The 21,527-nt window shown below is 43.2% G+C and overlaps 1 protein-coding gene across 3 annotated transcripts in view; it reads right to left on the reverse strand.

Moving 5' to 3' along the window:
• PUDP (pseudouridine 5'-phosphatase) overlaps positions 1 to 16,816 on the reverse strand; it is a 511,045-nt gene extending 494,229 nt beyond the window's left edge. Inside the window, exon 1 of one of the 3 annotated variants that reach the window (XM_077480824.1) lies at positions 16,656 to 16,816. In XM_077480824.1, the coding sequence (XP_077336950.1) occupies positions 16,656 to 16,716 (61 nt within the window). In that variant the 5' untranslated portion in view covers positions 16,717 to 16,816. Of the gene's footprint in view, positions 1 to 2,898; positions 3,019 to 16,655 lie in introns of those variants that run through there. The other 2 variants (XM_077480822.1, XM_077480823.1) reach the window with 2 other exon arrangements.
• Between the last annotated feature and the right edge of the window lie 4,711 nt (positions 16,817 to 21,527).

Raw genomic sequence — 21,527 nt, forward strand, 5'->3', positions numbered from 1 at the left:
CATCAACATGCCTGGCACAAACAACCTTTCTGCAGCCAAAGTCATTAAGATCATGAGTCTAGCCTATTCTAATATTTGTTTAAGAAACAACTGAATCTCTTGACCATTTGTGCATACATTATGTATTGAGCTGCAGCTATACGATTCAAAGTTTGGCTACATGTGTTTACAAGCAGGTGTACCAAAAAAAAAAAAAAAAAAAAAAAAGCCCATTAAATGGACCTGGAATGTAATAATAGGATTCTTGACGAGTTGCATTTTGATTTGTACCAAGTGCCTATTTATTTCCTACATATCCAGAATACAGAATTATTATTTTCTACATGTTTGGAATACAAAGAGTATCTCCTACTTTGTCAGTTGTGACAAATGCATTTCTGGCAGAAAACAGCAGAAAAGTTTTAGCTAAGGGTAAAATGGAAGCCAGCCCAGGGCTTTTCTTGTGTGGATCAGTGCATTCCAACAACTTCATTTGGAAGGAACAGTTATTCCGTTATTTTGAATGCTCTGCATAGGGAACGCTGCCAGCAAACATTTTCAGAGCAACCTTGATGGAATCTAGGCCGACTGAACTGTGCTTTCATCCAAATCTATGCAAGGACACATAAAGCATTTTCTGTTGAACATGGACTTAACTCTACATTCATCTCTTTGCTCATCACAGAGAAATAATTCATTTAAAGAGAACGCATCACCAACTTAAACATGTATTGCTAGCACACAGAACAAACACATACAGTATTTTAGATGTTTACTTGCAGATTTTTTTATTTCCATAATGATTTTTTGATTGACATACTTTGTGCCTCTGAATATTCTAGGGAATAAAACACTCCAGAAAGTGTCAATTCCCTAGCACAGTTCTCTCACTCATTGCATGTGATAACCTACTCTTTTTATTTGAGTGCCGGATTTGTGTCTCTGCTGACTGTGGACATTCTGCGGGGGGGCCGTCGGGGACCACAGCCATTCTGCGGGGGGGCCGTCGGGGACCACAGCCATACAGCAGGAAGTTTAATTCAATGCAGATCTGGATATAGTAGTCAGATTACTAAGGTGATTAAAGTGCATCCTCACCCTCTCTTTTTTTTTTCCCCAAGGGTCTGCTAGCGACCACAGTCATTTTGCTTGGGACTTTCAGGGACCACAAACATACAGTAGGAAATTAAATTCAATGCAGATCTGGACATAGTAGGCTAGATTAGTCAAGTGCTTAAAGCGTATCTCCACCCTCCCCTCATTTTTTTTTCCAGTCAATACTTACCTGATTCCATGTCCAGCACAGTTAAGATACTCACCCACCATCCTTTTTCATTCGGCTGCATAGTCTCTTCGCCTCCTTTGTCTGGGGAACACAGTCCCCCAGATACAGTTGGTCAACACTAGTACGCCCGACTATTCAGGGGGGACTGGCGTGCCCTGACCTACACAAATATTCCCTGGCCACCCAACTAGTTACAGCGATCTGGTGGCTCACTCCAGATACGACAAACCCCCGCCGCCTTGGTTGAGGCGGCCATGGTGAAGTCGTTGGAGGCGCTACAATTTTTACTTTTTCGTGGCCCAAAAGCCCCATACCCGTTGACCCCCTCCACGCGCACTACACTTCGTGCATGGGGGGTGGAACTTCAACTTGAAAAGTGCCCTAAAAATGCATTCTCCCCAGCTGCCCCCTTGTGGTTAAACCCCACCCTGAAGCATTTTTACAGATTACCTGAACCCCACGCTTGGACTAAATTCAACATAAAAACGGTGGCCCAGGTGATCTCCAATCAGTCTCTGGTCCCATTTCCCAAATTGATCTCTGATTTCAACACCCCACAGAGCTATTTTTTTTTTTAGATACCTTCAACTTTCCCACGCCTTTGGTTGCCAATTCCCCAACCCCCCCATCCAGATCATCCAATCCACCCTGGATGACCTCCTCAGGTCCAGATGCGCATATAAGCCCACCTCACGACTCTACTCTCATTTAGTATTGACCTCCCTTCCCACTCTGGAAAAACTCAGGAACAAAATGGCTACACGACATCCCTGACTTCGATAATGATGATTGGGATGACATATGGGACTTCCCTTTTAGATCCCTGGTCTCCCTGAGAGACCGACTAATACAATTCAAGATGGTCCACTGTGCATATTTCACCCCACATAGGTTGCACAAAATGAACCCCGCCTCCCCCCCAGCTGCTGGCGATGTGGAGCGATACCGGGTGACTTCACCCACATTTTCTGGACCTGCCCACCCATTGCCGAATACTGGAAAGAGATACTAAAAAGGTCATCACAGGTCACCACCATATCGATCCAACCCTCCATAGCAATATGTATACTGGGCCTGATAGAGGAACGAATTCCCACTGTGGCTAGCCGCACTCTAGTCGAGCTGCTTCTCTTTTACGCCCGCAAAGCCATAGCCCTTAGCTGGCGTAAGCCCACTCCTCCTCTCTCTTTGTGGAAACAACTAGTCAACAACAGCCTGCCCCTATACAAAGATTGTTATGCTAATAGGGGTTGCCCCCAAAAATATTGTAAGGTTTGGTCCAAACGGCAGGCAGGTCCCTCCACAGCCTCTGACTAGCCCCCTTCTTAACCTGACACCCTCAACCAATGAATAGGAATTTGCAATTGTAAATGTAATCTTAGTTTGGTGATAGACATTCTAGCCCCATGGCGTCATTTTACCTGTGAATGCCACCTGCTGGGACCATTGTGAGGTCTTAAGCTCACTGCTGTATTGCAGGGAATTGTTTGCCTCATCTCATGTCTCTGTAGGTACCAAAGCCCACTCTTGTCGTGACCAATGTATGTTGTTTTTTTGTTTTTGTTTTTGTGTTGTTAAATGTTTCAAAACTCAATAAACAGATTTAAAAAAAAAAAAAAATGATATTCACCCACCAAGCGGATCCAGCATTGTTCTGCTGAGATCCTCTTCTCTTTTCCCCCCACCTGGTCTCATGCCGCCATCTTCTTGTGTTACGTCATCATGTAACTGCCAGCTAGTCTAGGTTTAGCCAGCAGCTCTCCAGATTATGAGCCACTAGGCTCATCACCTCTTCCTTTCTCAATGAAGGACTATGCCTATCTCAGGAGGCACAGTGGGCAAAGTGCATCTAGGAGAACAACATGTGTGGAGGGGGAGGGCAGGCCAGAGCTTTTTTATATAATAAAAAAAAAAAAAAAAAAAAGAAAACTAAAAGAAAAAAAGCCCTATTTGCACAGTGAAAAAAAGGAAGGGTGAAGAGGAGGCAAAATCAAACTGAGGGTGAAGATCTCCTTTAATATACATAAATCATGATTATCTCGTATCATTACTTTATCTTCATGACTGGACTTAGACCTGATACTAGCAGTCTGTAGATGATTTACCTCTGAAACAAAACTAACAGAAATCACATCATAAGCCAACCTTTGACTTGGGCCACCAGTCTTATCCAGCCACAAGAAGGAACACAGTGACCTTATAAACTATCATTATTTCTCTGTAAAACCGAGGAGTCTCTCAAACACCAGAGGCTGAGAAAAATGATTCCTGTAGAATGATAGTTCCCCACACAGAAATCACACTTCCTTCCCACAAGTCAGTTTTGAAGTGATGAAAACTGATCATAAAGGAGCACTAACTAATGAGAACATTTGTCTTGGAAAGTTGTCCTTACTTTTAATTAATTCGGACATGTTTCTTTTCCAGCAGTTGTAGAACAGAAATTCTAAAGCAAAAAAAAGTATAAATATAAAAACACCAAATCAGCTACATTTTACTATGATCATAAATGTAAGTAAATTGACACTACCCCGGTTTTCCGGCGGCTATGTTTGCACAGGCATAGCAGTCTATTCATATGAAAACACAGGGGAAAGGTCTCTGCACTTTTTCCAAAATTGCAGCTACAGGAAAACTGCATAGTGCTGTGTGGGTTCCAGTACAAGATACGGCACTGGTTTTAGTGCATGGGGTTGCCATTGTTATTATTAGCACCCCCATGCATCTGCTCAACTGTAAAGCCCCATACACACTATCAGATTATCTGCTGAGTTTTTCCTTCAGATTTACCAAAACCATGTAGTAGAAGGGCCTGCCTGATTGCATACACATTGAAACTCCTAAGGTTTGTCCTCATATTATATGGTTTTGGTAAATCTGAAGGAAAAACTCAGCAGATAATCTGATAGTGTGTATGGGGCTTAATACATTTTTGGTTCTGGTTTGGGGAGTTGTGCACTTTACATTAGGGGTGCCACCTTTTCGTTGAGCCAAACCCAAACACTACGGTGCATGAAATTTGTTTTTCTTTTTTAGTATGTACTATGGGACTGTAAAATACCTGGGAAAAGTAGTAATGCGGCACACCCAGCATGGCGCAACGAACAGTGGGTGTGGGAATTGCATTAACAGTGAAAGGGGCTTTGGGGCCGGTAATGGCTTGTCCTGTGCTAAGTATCTATCCCAGCAAATATATATAAATGTACATACAGCAAATCTATAATGTTCACCATGTTCCTCAGGACACATTCACCTGCCATGCACCCAGGCCACCCACCTCCTATACCAGGCACTAAGAGACATGGGGGAATGGGACCAGACTCCTACTACACCCACACCCAGCTAGCATGAACTACAAAAAAAAAACTGTGCAAAAAGAACATACACTAGAAGCCCACCAAAGTCCTGGTATAAATAATAAAGTCTGTAATGCTAGTGTCCACAATGAGCAACTAATCAGTTGTTGTGTCGCACATAGCCCATCCGAAGATATCTGTCAGGCATGATCTAGGATGGATCTAACCTGTGTGATGGCTCTACCTCAGCTTGCAGGATGTCAGTGACTGATGGAGTAGATTGGTTTATTGTAAAACATTGTATCCTTAGAAAAACAAGGTATCCTTCTAGAGAAAAAACAGCCAGTTGTCTGAAACTGAGTGAAAAAGTGCTGGATAGTTAGGTCACACCGCGGAAGGGTGGGAGGGGAGCTAGGGCTGACAGACAGATGTAGCTTCTTATGTAGTGAGAAGGAGAAGGCCACACATACCCTCCAGGGAGCCGCTGGGAACACCCACTTACACACTGCTAGAACCAAGGGTAAGCCCAGGTGATAGATGGAGGAGGAAGCTGCAAACAACCCACTCCACAAACTGTTGCTGGGGCCCCATGAGGTACCTGAATTCCCTGCACCCACACACTCCCCACCCCACCGCTCCCACCTGTACTGAGCACCCGCAACACAGACCAAGTGTTTGTCTCCTGCAATGCCCTGCTCTGTCCTCCCATCCTGGCTATGGCAGCCACACATCTCCACGGTACCTGTCCGTGTCCTTGCCTGCCAGCACTATTCATTAGCCTACATTGAAGGATATGGGGGAGGGAGAGAGCACTGAAGCCACAGCCTTCAGGATTAATTAGCAGCACTGCATTTAAAGGATATATGGGGAGGGGGGGACGTGTAATGGAAGTAGGAACCCCCCACTGAGTTCCCACACTGGCTGGGACTAGAGGTATGCTGCTGTGTCTGGGTTTCAGGAGGACAGAAACCCGAGCACAAGTGTCAAAACCTGGACTGTCCAGGTCATTCCCATACAGGTGGCAACCCTACTTTACACGCATTCCAGCACCCACTCAGATCATGTGACCTTAGCCTTATTTGTGCAAAGAGAATATTAACTCCCAACTTTCCATAAAAATAAAAATAAATGGATCATGCAGATTAATTTTCAGAAAGAAAAATGTTTCTGATAGACACAGTACATGTTGGAAAAGTCACCAGGATTTAGTAATACAATACCAATTTTATACATTTAATATCAAGATAGAAGTCTCCAAGAGTGAATTACTAAGGGCTCATTCACACCAACCTGCATGCAAAAACACGAGTGCTGGTTGACATTATGTAAGGAAATTATAATGCTTTCTTAAAATGCATTGCAGTTTTATTTCATTTAGTTGAAATGACACAAAATGGCACTTCATTCAACTCTATGTACTGCATCATGTTACCCATTTCCTCAATACACACTACCGTGCATGTATGATGTTAATAGCACATATAGAAAACAGATATTTCTATGTAGCCTTGTGTCAAGCCTGCTTTGAAGCACAATGGACACAGTGTAAACAATTGATAACCCTTCCAGTCTTCTGAATCTAACCCCCATCCCTCATAAAATCAGTGACAGCAACAATTATACAACCGTTTTCTCAAACCTACCCAACACCTCTAGAAATGTTCTTTGGTCATTCTACCAGCAGTTACCATGGAGCAATGTATTCCCCCATTAAAGTATGCTGAATGATGACCACTTACTGTGCAGGGCGACACTAAGGGGGAACTGGAACTGGGTTGCCAGGAGACCAAGAGGCCGTCTGGCAGAGAACAACCACCAATTAAGAGGAGATGTCGGCAGCAGTTGGACAGACCTAGCAGGACTATGTGTCAGTCACAAGCAACATTGCTCGACCAGGAGCTTGCAAATTACCGTAAAGGACAAGTACGCTTTTACGGCTTGCTCCCATATGCTATGCACAAACAGCAGTGTGCTCGTGTAAGGGCTGTGGATATGTTGCTACAATGCATCACACGGTTTACATTTTTTCTTTTTTTAATTTTATTAAAACTTGCATAAGAACACTTCCTCAAACGTCATAAAACCCCTCCAAAAATGCATATTTGTGGGCCCTTTCATACAAACGTCTTCCATTCTGATCAGCAGGGAGTCTGTGAGCTGATCCCCCACTGATTGGAGCAAGGCAGGGCAAATGATAGTGAGGACTCCGTTTATGTACAGCGGACATGGACAGACCCCACTCTGCACTATGGGTGTCCGGGAGAATATGGACTCTGCTGTCCATTTACACTGGGCGACCTCTGATCTGGTTTGTCCAAACAGAAGAACCTTTTCTTTTTTTTTTGCGGGCCTGATCAGTGTAAATGGACACAAGTCAGTTTACATCTCCCGGCCCATAGGAATGCATGGGGAAAAAAAAAACAGAACACCTGGAGCGCTGCGAGTCTAGGGGCCAAGTAGAGTCCTCTGATAAGGAGTAATCAGATAAGTGGATCAGACCCAGTGCAGCCAGCACAGCATGGAAAGAGATGCGACAGTCAAAGAAAACAGCACAAAATGCAGCGCTCTGAAAGAATGGTCAAATAAATTCCAACGTAGTACTGTATGCATAAACAATGCTATTTATTCCATAAAGTTAAAAAATGGTTAAACATGCAAAGTTTAAAATAAACGGCAATGAATGTCATCGGTGACCTCAGAGTGGATAAGGGGGGGAAAAAATCATCCAGGAGCCTTGCCTGGTGATGGTTTGAACATCAATCTCACCATCCAAGGAAATGAAGGGGAGAAAATTCAGTTCCCAGAGAGGGAGCATACTGGCTGCTGGCAAAACTAGGTGGATGCCACGGCTGGATGGTGGTCAGCGGGATGGATAGAAGCGCAACCTGTGTTATGTAAACGGCCCCAGAGGGAACAACCAAGTCAAGCAGGGTCAATATTCTCAGCGCGCCTTCTGTGACATCACTGCTGTGTCGGAGATGAAGGGGAAGGGAGTCCTGAAGTCAGCTGTGTAAGCATCCACTGTTCTGTTGCCATGACGTACATGTTTCGCACGCATGTGCTTTGTTTTTTCATAGGGATGCATGGACCTTCAGATCAGATCCACCTGAAAAACTGACAGTGTGAAAGGTCCCTATCGCAATCTGATGGTCGCAGCCACCCATATTTGTGTACATCCAGTAGACCTGGCCGTGCAGTCACATTACAGCCCCACAGACTTATATGGGGCTGTGTCTCTAGCCCGAATGCAAAGAGACAACTTCATAGAAGCACATGGGGCTGTAATGTGCAAGCACAGCCAGGTTGTGAAAAAAACCCAGGGGCCAGACCTTGGGATTGAGGTAAGTATGCAGATTAAGTAAGAGATTTTACAGATAAATAACGTGCCTAAATACATTATGTGCACTTATAATCTTATGGGAAGATTGTTTTAGAAATACCTTTTCTGGTGACAGGGATGTTTTTTAGAGGCAAACAAGGGTCTTAGCATAGGCTCAGACTGAAGTCAACTTTGGCTTCAGGTTGAATTACAGAAGAGAGACAACAACAAAGAACACCAACTAAAACACAAAATTCAACAAGTAGTATAAATTTAAAATGGCCATATATCTGACTAAATGTTGGTTTTAGACCAATATTGGCAAACTCATAATACAAAGAAACAAACGCTGCATTTTTTTTACCTCTAGCACTAAAAAAAGTCTCAAAAAATATTCAGAATTTGTAAGCTTAGCACAGCAAACCACATGCTACACATTGCTGCATATGATTCATTGCAACCAAACACAGGGAACATGACCAGCTTCTGTATGAAATATCACAGGTACTGCTAACGCACACAATGCTTCAAAAACGTGTGACAGATCACAAGATGCTCCTGCGTGTTACTTGTGTAGTTCGCTCCATCGGTTTGAATAATTGCTACTTCTAGCACTTATCACTAGAGGTGTGCATCTGCATATTGAAAGCAAGTTTCTAATACAATATCTATAGAAATACTTGTCCCAAAATCTCATAATGAGTCACTGCTAATATGCACTTCAAGTGGTTGAAAAGTCACTGAGGATAATTACTGGAATCTCTTGTATTACAGCAAGCTAAACAGTGCAGTGTGTGTGTTTTTTTTTTTATCCATCAAACCAGGGTGAGTTTGCATGCCTCTGTCATCCCAATGTGTGGTCAGTCTCTCTCCTCTGCCCCTTCCTCCCTGCCTGTCAGCTCAATAGTCTGTGCTGTGAGAGCCCACCCCCCCCCCCCCAGCTGCTATTCCGTGTGGCTGTAAAGTTATTAAGCACAATTACTGTTATCCCCCCCCCCCCCCCATTATAGCAAGCTATATTGTACAGTGTCTTTAATTATGAAGCTAAATACCTTATTCCACAGAACCGCTGTGCAGTCACGTGACCTCCCACTGCTCTCCTTCCACGATCTAAGGACTACAGAGGGAGGGGCCGGTATTCTCCTCTGACATCAGCCGGGCGGTCACGTGACTACACAATGGCATGTGAATGAAGGTATTTAGCGTCATTTAAAAAAAAACACAGACACTGTACAACGGGGATATGCAATTAGCGGACCTCTAGATGCTGTAGAACTACAAGTCCCATGAAGCATAGCAAGACCCTGGCAGCCACAAGCATGACACCCAGAGGCATGATGGGACTTGTAGTTTTGCAACAGCTGGAGGGCCGCTAATTGCATATCCCTGATTTACAATATAGCTTGCTATAACAGAGAGCAGGGTCCAATCAGGTCTATCTGAAAAACTGACAGGCAGCCCTGATTGGACAGCCCATGTGAAAGGGGCCTTACCTTGAAGCTGGGTTCACACTGATGTGCGGTGCAGCTCACAGTAGCGGTCCGGTGTGTCCCTGCTCACTGTTTCAGGTCCAGTTTCAGTCTGAATTTTTGGCTGAATTTGGACCTGAAACAGACCAGCAGACACATAGGACTCCATAGAGAGCCAGTCACAATCTCCTGACATGCGAACAAAACCGCATCCAATTCGCAATAGTGTGAACCAAACCTAAAAGGAAGCCCTCCAGCAGGACATTTTTCCTGCTGACAGGGCTTCCATCTTCACCCGGTCTTCCAGTCCTTTAATTGTACAAGTCACGATGATGTCACTCCTGTGCATGCACACGGAAGTCGCTCTACAGAGCACAGTAGGCCATTACCTCAGAGCACATGTGTCGATGACATCACCGGCGGATTCACCAGTAAAGGTCTCCTAAACCACACTATGGATACACACTATGCAACTTTTGTTCAATTTCATGTAGATTTACGTTCAACTATGTAGTGCAAGGACCTGCCTGACTGCATACAAATTGAAAGTGTTTAGGTTTAACCTCATATTATATGGTTTTGGGAAATCTAAAGGAAAAAAAAACTAAGACTCCTTTCACACTGAGGCGCTCAAAAACTGCCATTAACCACTTAAGCCCGTTTTTTATTTTTTGTGCTATAAACAAAAAAATAGTGTCAATTTTGAAAAAAAAAAAAACACATTATTTTTTATTTTTGCTATAATAAATATCCCCCCCCCCCCCCCCAAAATAATATATTTTTTTTTTTTAATTTTTTTTTTTAGTTCCTCAGTTTAGGCCGATACGTAGTCTTCTACATATTTTTGGTAAAAGAAAATAAAAAAAAATTGCAATTAGCGCTTGATTTGTTTGCGCAAAAGTTATAGCGTTTACAAAATAGGGGATAGTTTTATGGCATTTTTATTATTATTTTTTTTTATTATTAGTAATAGCGGCGATCAGCAATTTTTATCATGACTGCGACATTAAGGCGGACAGATCAGACACTTTTGGCACGATTTTGGGACCACATTTATACAGCGATCAAGGCAATTAACCTCCCTAGCGGTAATCCCGAGTCTAGCTCGGGTTGGGATTTTAGTAACATAAGCGGTAACCCCGAGCCAGACTCGGGATCGCATCGCTGGATACAGGGAGGACACAGGGAGAAGTTACTTACCTTTTCCCCTGGATCCAGCGATGTCTTCCGCGCTGTGTGATCGAGCTGTCCTCCGCTCGATTCACACAGTGCCCGAATGCCGCCGAGCTCCGTTCCGGCGCACGGGAGCGGAGATCGGCGCCAAATTCAAAAAAGTAATAACACACAAAACACACAGTACTGTAATCTTGCAGATTACAGTACTGTATAAAAAAATTACACACCCCCTTTGTCCCTAGTGGTCTGCCCAGTGCCCTGCATGTACTTTTATATTATAAATACTTTTTTTTCTGCCTGGAATTTGGAGATTGTCCATAGCAACCAAAAAGTGTCCCTTATGTCAAAAGTGATTTTAGACCAACTAGAAAACAGCGATAATAAATTAGAATCACTTGCAGAATTGAGCGATAGCGATTTGTGGGGAAATTCGTCATCAAACACTAAATCTAATGACAGCGACAATTCTGCAAATGAGCAAATTTCAGTGTTTTTGGATTCGATTACATTATTGAATTTTTTTTTATTATTATATTATAAACTTTATCATACCCGGGATGTCTGCTAGACTCTGGTTTGAGCAGATTTAAGAGAGTTATTCCTAAGAATTACAGGACTACAATATAAAACGCCAAATTTCCATGCAAAATAACAGTACCGCTTTCAGCAGCTAAAACCAGAACTAATCATACCGCCAGGGAGGTTAAAAATGCATTGATTACTGTGTAAATGTGACTGGCAGTGAAGGGGTTAACCACTAGGTGGCGCTCTAGGGGTTAAGTGTGCCCTAGGGAGTGATTCTAACTGTGAGGGAAGGGACTGTGTGTGACAACACTGTAATCAGGAGCGGTGATCAGTGACAGTGTCACTAGGGAGAACGGGGAAATGCTTGTTTACATTAGCATCTCTCCGTTCTTCCTCTCCGTGAGATGAAGCTCCTGCCGGGGGCGTGCGGGTGCCCGCAACCCACCTCTTAAAGGGCAACGTACAGGTATGTGATTATGCTTGTACGTTCCCCTTCTGCTGCAGTATATCTGCATGAGGTGGTCGGGAATCAGTTAAACCGGTGGGCAATTTTGCGGCGTGCTTTTTTAAGATCAGGTGACAACGTGACCTTAAAACTTTTTAAAAAAAAAGCCATTTTGCTGCGCTTTGGAAGCGCTTCCCATTCATTTCAATGGACAGGGGCATTTTTGAAGCGCTCGTAACATGCTCCAAAGATGCTGCTTGCAGGACTTTTTGCACTGCCTCAGTGTGAAAGCATCCATTGAAATGAATGGGAAGCAGTTTTCAGGCGCTATTTTTATCGCAAAAGCCCCCGAAATGTGCCTCAGTGTGAAAGGGGTCTAAAGAAAGCTGTATAGTGTGTATCTAGCTTTAGGCTCCATTCACACTTGCGCGACTTGTCATGCAACTTTGGACATTAAATTTGCATAACAAGTTGTTCCCCATGTTTTCCAATAATAACCATTCATATATGTGCTACTTAAAGTTGCAGCAACTTCAAAGTAGTTCATGCACTACTTTGGTCCGACTTTCATGCAATTTGAGGGCCACAGACTTCAATGCTAACCCTCATCACCCTTATCACTGGTCAAAGCCAGTCGCATCCAAGTTGCACCCATCCAAAGTTGCACTCCAAAGTCGGTGTAACTTTGGAGTCATACAAGCGTGAATGGAGCCTAACTATAGGTAAAAATCATACAAAGGAACATCAGACAGATGCTGGAGGTGTGGCACTGAAGAGGGCACCTTGCTCCATATATGGTGGCAGTGCGAAAGGCTGGTACCATTTTGGTCTAAGGTGGTCGAGACGATCGCACAGATCACGGAGACTAGGCTCAGATTGGATGCTGCATGCTGTCTTTTACACATTTCAAACTTTTCTTTCCGGAAGTATAAAAATTCGCTCTCAAGACATATGATAAACGCAGCCAATTCCCTCATTCCCCTTTTCTGGAAATCTACAACTATTCCCACTTTGAGGGACTGGCTGAATAAAGTGTCCTACATTTGTGAAATGGAGGACACGGCGGCACAGTCCAACGAATTGGTGACCCGCTATCACAACACCTGGTCTCCGTGGTTTGCATTTAGATTCTCTCAGGCTTATACTGTGTTGCAGTCACAAACTTGAACTGTCAGAGTCACCGGAGGGGACTACGAGGCATGAAGGGGTGGACCGCCCTTGGACGCTAGTTGGTATATATGCTGGTCTACCCGATCTCACACCTAGATCCCTTCTGTTACCGCTGGGGGAGGCCCCCGTGGTACTTCCCCCTACACTATTGCTCCTCTTTCTTTCTCTTTCCTTTTTCTCTATATTCCTTACTTTTCCTCGAACTGCTCTTGTTTCTTTCTCTTTGGACCGCAAAGAATAGGAAATTCAGTTAGGCCGGTATGTGAATGTATATGGCTTGATGTAGCTTCAAAGTGTCGGCTAGGTCTGTACAACTTCTGTCATGACCACGATTTGACATGTTTTACCTTTTATAGTCAATGTTCTCATCTTGTATACTCCTCGAGCATTTTCACTATTCTGAAATGTATATGTGGTACTGTGCACTTTCTGTTCTAACGTGTTTTGTACTTTGCTAATAAACTTTTTCTTTAATGAAAAAAAAAAAAAAATCATACAAGGGAGGTTACTCCCACTTTAAGAGCCCTTTCACACTGGGGCCATTCGTGCGTTAGCGGTAAAGTGGCACTAATTTTAGTGGCACTTTACCACTGTTTAAGCGGAGCTTTCGGGCCAATAGAGGGGCGCTTTTAAACCCCCGATAGAAGCCAAAGAAGGGGTTAAAAAACGCCCATGTTGTGGGGCTTCCAAAACGCTTTTCAGGAGCTTTCGAAGCGCTGCCCATTCACTGCAATGGGCAGGGGCGTTTTGGGAGCGCTGTATGCAGTATACAGCGCTCCCAAACTACCCCAAAGATGCTGCTTGCAGGACTTTTTCCCACAAGCGCACAACCTGGGTATGAAAGCACTCGGGCTTTCACATTTGGGCGGCATGGGAGGCAGTTTCAGGAGCTATTTCTAGCACTAAAATGCCTGAACACTGCCTGAGTGTAAAAGGGGTCTTAGAAATAATTAACGATGAGCTCAAATGTGTTTGTAAATCCACCTACCCGTGCCAGCCAGGAAGCTGACCCTCTGCAAATGATCTCTCCCCTCTCACTGTACAGATCAGTACACAGAGGGGAGGGAGGAACTGACGTCATGACATGACGCCGGTTTGTTTACAAGTGATCGCTCTGTCATTTGACTGAGTGATCACGTGGTAAACTGTCGCTACCAGCGACCATTTACCGTGATCCGTGATGCACTGAGTCTTCTGGACCCGGCGGTCATGGATGTTTCTGGGAGCGCGCCCCAGGGGGCACGCGAGAGAAACATTCTGGGAGGACGTCCATGGATGCCCTTCCGGAAAAAGCCGACCAGTGTAAATATGAGATGTGATGTCTTTCTGGCCCCAGATCTCATATTTAAGAGGTCCTGTCATGTGTTTTTTCTATTACAAGGGATGTTTACATTCCTTGTAATAGGAATAAAAGTTTTTTTTTGTTTTTGTTTTTTTAAGAACAGTGTAAAAATAAAAAAGGTAAAATAAATAAGAAAAAATTAAATAAAAATTTGTAAATGTGCCCATCCCACCGAGCTCACGCGCAGAAGTGAACGCATACGTGAGTAGTGTCCGCATGTGAAAACAGTGTTCAAACCACACATGTGAGATATCTCCACGATCGGTAGAACGAGAACAATAATTCTAGCCCTAGACCTCCTCTGTAACTCAAAACATGCAACCTGTAGCATTTTTTAAACGTCGCCTATGGAGATTTTTAAGCTTAAAAGTTTTTCGCCATTCCACAAGCGGACGCAATTTTGAAGCATCACATGTTGGATATCAATTTACTCGGCGTAACATTATCTTTCACAATATAAAAAAAAAATTGGGCTAACTTTACTGTTGTCTTATTTTTTTTTAATTAAAAGTGTATTTTTTCCAAAAAAAAGTGCGCTTGTAAGAGCGCTGCGCAAATACGGTGTCACAGAAAGTATTGAAATGACAGCCATTTTATTCTCTAGGGTGGCTCGCTCCCGACCCGGTCCTGTGCTCCGTGACCGTGGCCACGGGACCAGCGGACCCGATCACCGCTGGTGTCCTGCGATCGGGTCACAGAGCTGAAGAACGAGGAGAGGTCTGTATAAACAAACCTCTCCCCGTGCTTCCTAGTGTGGCTGTCACCGATCGTCTGTTCTCTTTTATAGGGAAGGACGATCAGTGGCATCACATGCCAGGCCACGCCCCCCTACAATAAAAAAAAAAACATAACGTCACACATAACCCCTACACTGCCCCCTAGTGGTTAACTCCTTCACTGCCAGTGTAATTTACACAGGAATCACTGCATTTGTATAGCACTGATTGCTGTATAAATGTCAATGGTTCCAAAAATGCGTCAAAAATTTCCGATGTGTCCGCCATAATGTCGCAGTCACAATAAAAATGGCTGATCGCCGCCATTACTAGTAAAAAAAAAAAATATTAATAAAAATGCCATAAAACAATCCCTTATTTTGTAAACGCTATAACTTTTGCGCAAACCAATCAATAATCGCTAATTGCAATTTTTTTAACCACAAATATGTAGAAGAATACGTATCGGCCTAAACTGAGAGAAAAAATGTTTTTTTATATATTTTTGGGGGATATTTATTATAGCAAAAAGTAAAAAATATTGCATTTTTTTTCAAAATTGTCCCTCTATTTTTGTTTATAGCGCAAAAAATAAAAACCGGAGAGGTGATCAAATACCACCAAAAGAAAACTCTATTTGTGGGAAAAAAAGCAAGCCAATTTTGTTTGGGAGCCACGTCGCACGACCATGCAATTGTCAGTTAAAGCGACGCAGTGCCAAATCGCAAAAAGGGGCCTGGTCCTTTGGCTGCAAATTGGTCCGGGGCTTAAGTGGTTAAGAAATAACGGCACTGCAAGCGTGTTTAGCGCTTTGCAGTAATGCGTGTTTTGTGTTTTGCACACATTTGCGGTAATGAGTGTCTTGCGTTTTTCACACATTTGCGGTAATGAGTGTCTTGCGTTTTGCGGTAATGAGTGTCTTGCATTTTGCACACGTTTGCGGTAATGCGTGCTTTGCATGTTTGCGGTAATGAGTGTCTTGCGTTTTTCACACATTTGCGGTAATGAGTGTCTTGCACGTTTTGCGGTAATGAGTGTCTTGCATTTTTCACACGTTTGCGGTAATGCGTGCTTTGCACACATTTGTGGTAATGTGTGTTTTGCACATGTTTGCGGTAATAAGTGTCTTGCGTTTTGCACATGTTTGCGGTAATGAGTGTCTTGCGTTTTGCACGTTTGCGGTAATGAGTGTCTTGCATTTTTCACACGTTTGCGGTAATGCGTGCTTTGCACATATTTGTGGTAATGTGTGTTTTGCACATGTTTGCGATAAGTGTCTTGCGTTTTGCACGTTTGCGGTAATGAGTGTCTTGCGTTTTGCACATGTTTGCGGTAATGAGTGTCTTGCGTTTTGCACATGTTTGCGGTAATGAGTGTCTTGCGTTTTGCACATGTTTGCGGTAATGAGTGTCTTGCGTTTTGCACACGTTTGCGGTAATGCGTGTTTTGCATTTTTCACACGTTTGTGGTATTGTGTGTTTTTGCGTGCTTTGCACACGTTTGTGGTAATGTGTGTTTTGCATTTTTCACACAATGCGTGTTTTTTTGTCACGCAGAGCAAACTTAAAGCAGCTTGACGGAAGTGAAAGAAGTGTGAGGTAATCAGAGTGCTCCAGTATTAGGAGTATTACGGCAGTGCAGGTATGACTATGAGCTCTCCTGTATACAGAGCATTAGACGTGGCTGCTCAGGATCACACACTGATCATATAACAAGCATCCCACCTCCAGCCCGCTCTGCTCATGTGTGTATCCAGGCTGTGGGGGGGGTGAATGGAATCCTATGACAGGAGACACGTGTCATGTACAATATTCCCGCCCACTGCAGAGAAATGGCCTTTGCTCAGACGCCGCAGTGTGCTGTGTGCTGCAGCGTATGACAGGCAGGGACGAGGCCCCATAGAGAAATAAGCAGAATCATGCATTGTACACACCGAGCAGGAGGCCGTCCATGTCAAAGATGATGTGTGTGACGGGCTGAGGGCTGCAGGCCATGCTGGATCTTCACTCTTCTAGCAGGAAATGAATGGGCAGCCCAGACACACCTCAAGGACGACCATAATGTAACCCTGGGATCTCAGGCATACTGCCAGGGTCATACATCACCTGCAGCACACTGCTTCCTCCATCTCCTCATCTCTCTCTCTGTACCTGAGAATACAAATGATCGGAGAGGAGAAGAAATCCCCCCGCTTAATTTAATCATTCTCTACCAGAGAATAGCACAGCCACAAAGACACTTCATTACACATTGTAATACACAAGCCGGGACATAAATAAAGCACTGAGAAAATAAGCTGTGGGCTTATACCGGAAAAAAATGGTGGGAACATTACTCCAGAGACAACGCAGGGAAAAATGAAAATAGAACTAAAAGAAAAACATATTTTTTTTTTCACTTTAAAGCTCCAGTCACACTTGTGTAACGTGTTGTGCAACTTTGGACATTAAAGTCGCATAACAAGTCGCTCCCTAAGTTTTCCAATGATACCCATTCACGTGTGACTTAAAGTTGCAGCAACGTCAAAGTAGTTCATGCGCTACTTTGGTCCGACTTTCATGCAACACGAGAACGGGTTCACACTAATGCCGCGTACGCACGATCGGACATTCCAAAAACAAAATTCATGGGATTTTTTTCCAACTGATGTTGTCTCAAACTTGTCTTGCATACACACGGTCACACAATGTTGTCGGAAATTCCCAACGTCAAGAATGCGGTGAGCCGCGAAAATTGAAGTTCGATAGCCAGTGCGGCTCTTCTGCTTGATTCCATGCATGCGTATAACTTTGTGCGACGGAATTGTGTGCACACGATCGAAATGAAAATTTGGGATCCAGATCTCAAATTTTGTTGGTGTTTCGTCACATCGGATGACCCATCACATTTGGCTACCCGCTGAACTGCACATGCGTGACGCCGCCATATGCACTCCAACACTGTGGTGATCTGCGCTTGCGCAGAATTTTGGGGCCACACTCCTGAGTCCAGGTTTAAGCCCCACCATCCAAGTGGACATAGAGTTGGATTATAATTATACCGAGCGAAACAAGGCCATGCCCGATGCGTGGCGAGCGAAGCAAGCCGTGAGGGGCCCTGTGGCAAAGTCGTCTTACAACAGTGTTGGAACGCATATGATGGGTAGCCGAATGTGACGTGACATTGGAAATTCTGATTGAAGATGTCCGATGGAGCCTACACACAGTCAGAATTTCCAACAAAAAGCTCCCATCGAACATTTTCCGTCAGAAAATCCGACCGTGTGTACACGGCATAATGCAAATTGGATCTCTGCATGGAGAATGTGTCACTCTCTATGGAGCCAATTTAAATATCTCCGATGCGGCTCTGGTGCAAATTTGCACAGGAGCCCTGTGCATCTTTTGGTCCATTTCAGATCCAAATTCAGCCCAAAATTATGGCTGAAATCAGATCTAAAATGGTGAACCAGGACGCACCGGGTTCCTGCTGGGAGCCGCATCGGCATCCAGGGTGATCCCAGCTTTAGGGCCATAGACTTAGATGTTAACCCTCAGAAGTTGTGAAAGTCATACCTGAATGTTATACAATGCAACAGTTGTCCATTATTACTGGTCAAAGGGTTGCCACTTTTTCTTCAAGCCAAGCCTAAACACTAGCGGTGCAAAGGTTTTTTGTAATTTTTTCTTTAGCATACACTATATCAGAAATTGGTCTGGCATGGTTCGGGGGGGGGGGGGGGTCGCTCGCTCTCCTCCCCCCTTTCCTGGCTTGTCATGGCTGCTTGCTTGAATAAGTGCCTGGTATGGATTTTGGGGGGACCCCACGCCATTTAAAAAAAAATATATATATATTGGCATGGAGTTCCCCTTAAAATCCAAACCAGACCCTAAGAGCCCTATGCTGTTTTTTTTTTTTTCATTTTTAAGAGTCCTCCTTAACCGCTCCAGCCCAAAAGGTTTTACCCCCTTCCTTACCAGAGCACTTTTTGTGATTTGGCTTTAACCACTTGCTGATCGCTGTCGGCATATATACGTCGGCAGAATGCCACAGCTGGGCAAAGTAACATAACCGTATGTCACTTTGAATTTCCCGCCGTGCGCACGCCTGCCACAAGCTCCATGACCATGCCCGTGGGTCCCGCGGACCCAATCGCCGTGGGGATACCCGCGATTGTGTTATGGAGCTCAAGAACGGGGGGATGCCGATTTAAACAGCATCCCCCCGTTCTGGCTAATGACAGGGCACTGATCGTCTGTTCCCTGTCATTAGGAGCAGCGATCATTGTCACGTCACACACAGCCTATCCCCTAGACCGTTAGAAACACTCCCCTAGGACACACTTAACCCCTCCCCGCCTAGTGGTTAACCCCTTCACTGCCAGTGACATTTTTACAGTAATCAATGCAATTTTATAGCATTGATCGCTGTATTAATACCAATGGTCCCAAAAATGTGTCAAAATTGTCTGATGTGTCTGCCATGATGTTGCAGTCACAATAAAAATCGCTGATCGCCACCATTACTAGTAAAAAAAAAATGCCATAAAACTATTCCCTAGTTTGCAGACACTCTTGCGCAAACCAATCAATAAACGCTTATTGCGATTTTTTTTTTTTACCAAAAATATGTAGAAGAATATATATCGGCTTAAACTGAGGGAAAAAAAATGTTTTTTTTATATATTTTTGGGGATATTTATTATAGCAAAAAGGAAAAATAATGTGTTTTTTTTTCAAAATTTACAATCTTTTTTTGTTTATATCGCAAAAAATAAAAACCGCAGGAGTGATCAAATACCACCAAAAGAAAGCTCTATTTGTGGGGAAAAAAGGACGTCAATTTTGTTTGGGAGCCACATTGCATGACCGTGCAATTATTAAAAAAAAAAACTATTTTTTTCTTCATTTTAAGCCAATATGTATTCTACATATTTTTGGTAAAAAAAAATACAATAAGTGTATATGCACAGTAAAACACACGAGAAAGATGCCCCACTTTACAGACAGAAAGGGGATCCCCAAGCAGGATATTTAAATTAATATTAAATTTTTTAAACTAAAATTACTAAAGTGCAAATATGGAACCTCAGTGGAATGTGCCTAAATGAAAACAGCTGCAAACACTTTAAACGTGGTCAGTCACCAAGAAAAATATAAGCTTAAAATAATAGTGACGTGCTATGATCAATATTCCAATTGATAATAGCGCATCACTATTATTTTAAGCTAATATTTAATTGTTATTGTTTCACATTAAACATTATTAAAATCACTGCTCCTGAAAAAACATCAGTTTTTAAAACTTTTTTTTTGCATTGACACATGTCCCCTGGGGCAGTACCGGGTCCCCAAACACTTTTTATGGCAATAACTTGCATGTAAGCCTTTACATTGTGATTTTTCAAATTTGTGTTCCATAGAGTTTAACGGTGTATGCATGTTTGCACACATTTTTTTGTCTGTTGGTATGTTCTGGTGCGAACCGAACTGGGGGAGGAGGGGGGGGGGGGTGCTGGTGTTCGGCTCATCCCTAGCTAGCAGAACTACTGTATTTCCCCCAAAAATAAAACCTAACTGAAAATTAAGCCCTAACATTATTTTTCAGGATGATTGTAATATGAGCCCTACCCCAAAAATAAGCCTCAGTTAAGATCATTAGCCAGATGGACTCAAGACTTATTGATGAATGACCAATCGGAGTATAGACAAAACGCACATGCGCACTTGATGCATATAGTAATACTTTGATCCCCAGTCAAGATGAGTGCAAAAATAAAGAGCTATTCTGTCTAGTACAAGAAGGATTTGTGGAGGACTCCCAAGGCAAGAATCGTACCGCTTTCTGCAAAGAGATGAACTTAGATCTCTGAATGGTCCGAAAATGGCAAGCAGAGTATGATAACCTCAGTCAACAGGTGGACGGGGGGAATTCTAAGAATCGCAGGTCGGTAGCCATTATTTCCTGAGCTGGAAGACATCATCTAAGAATTGGTTGCTGACAGGAGAGCAAAGGCTTTGATTGTACGCGGCGCTAATATTCAAGCATTTGCCCTTGCAATGGCACCACAGTTAGAAATATCCCCAGAAGAATTCAAAGCTATGACGATGTTCCAGAAGAAGATGACATGACTGTATTTGAATAAATGTAGATATTTGTACATGAATAAATAAGATATTCCCTGAAAATAATCCCTAATGAAGCCAACATTATTTTTAAGACCCTGTCTTATTTGGGCAACTCCACCCTGTTAAAAATGATTACAATTTCACTAAAATTGGACTCCTTTTCTTATGATATTGTCTTGATGTGCCTGGATGTACTATGATTCAGTAATGTCATATTTAGTAAGCTAAGTTAAAATACTTATTTTGCCTAATAAATATTCCCTTATTATAGCATAATTACACAGCCAAAACAAAATGTAATAAAACCAGTGACATATCCACTAAAAGAAATTCAAACTTCCAAAACATTCAACGGAAATCAGGGACATCTGTTTATAGCAACCATGCCAGATCTGTGTTAAGCCTACTGTCAGGCTGGCAAGTCATCAGTGCTTGCTACTGTTCACAAACCAACACACAATGCAGAATCAGTTTAGATGTAGAGTCCGAACATCGTTCAAAGGGGATATGCTCTTTCATATAATTTGTTTCCTTTTCTTTCCAGGCAAATGGTCATATTTACACCTTGAAGCCAGCAGGTGTTTAGCTCCAAGCAAGAACACCAGCATTCTGGTGGCTAAAAACTGCCGTGCTGTAAAGCAAACCTGAAGAGCAGGGGAGATGTGGTTACATACAATACATACTATACCATTTGTTTA

Source organism: Lithobates pipiens, unplaced genomic scaffold (genome assembly GCF_037356315.1).
Source record: "Lithobates pipiens isolate NorthernLeopardFrog02 unplaced genomic scaffold, aLitPip1_a1.2 Scaffold_16, whole genome shotgun sequence".
NCBI classification, from domain to species: Eukaryota; Metazoa; Chordata; class Amphibia; order Anura; family Ranidae; genus Lithobates; species Lithobates pipiens.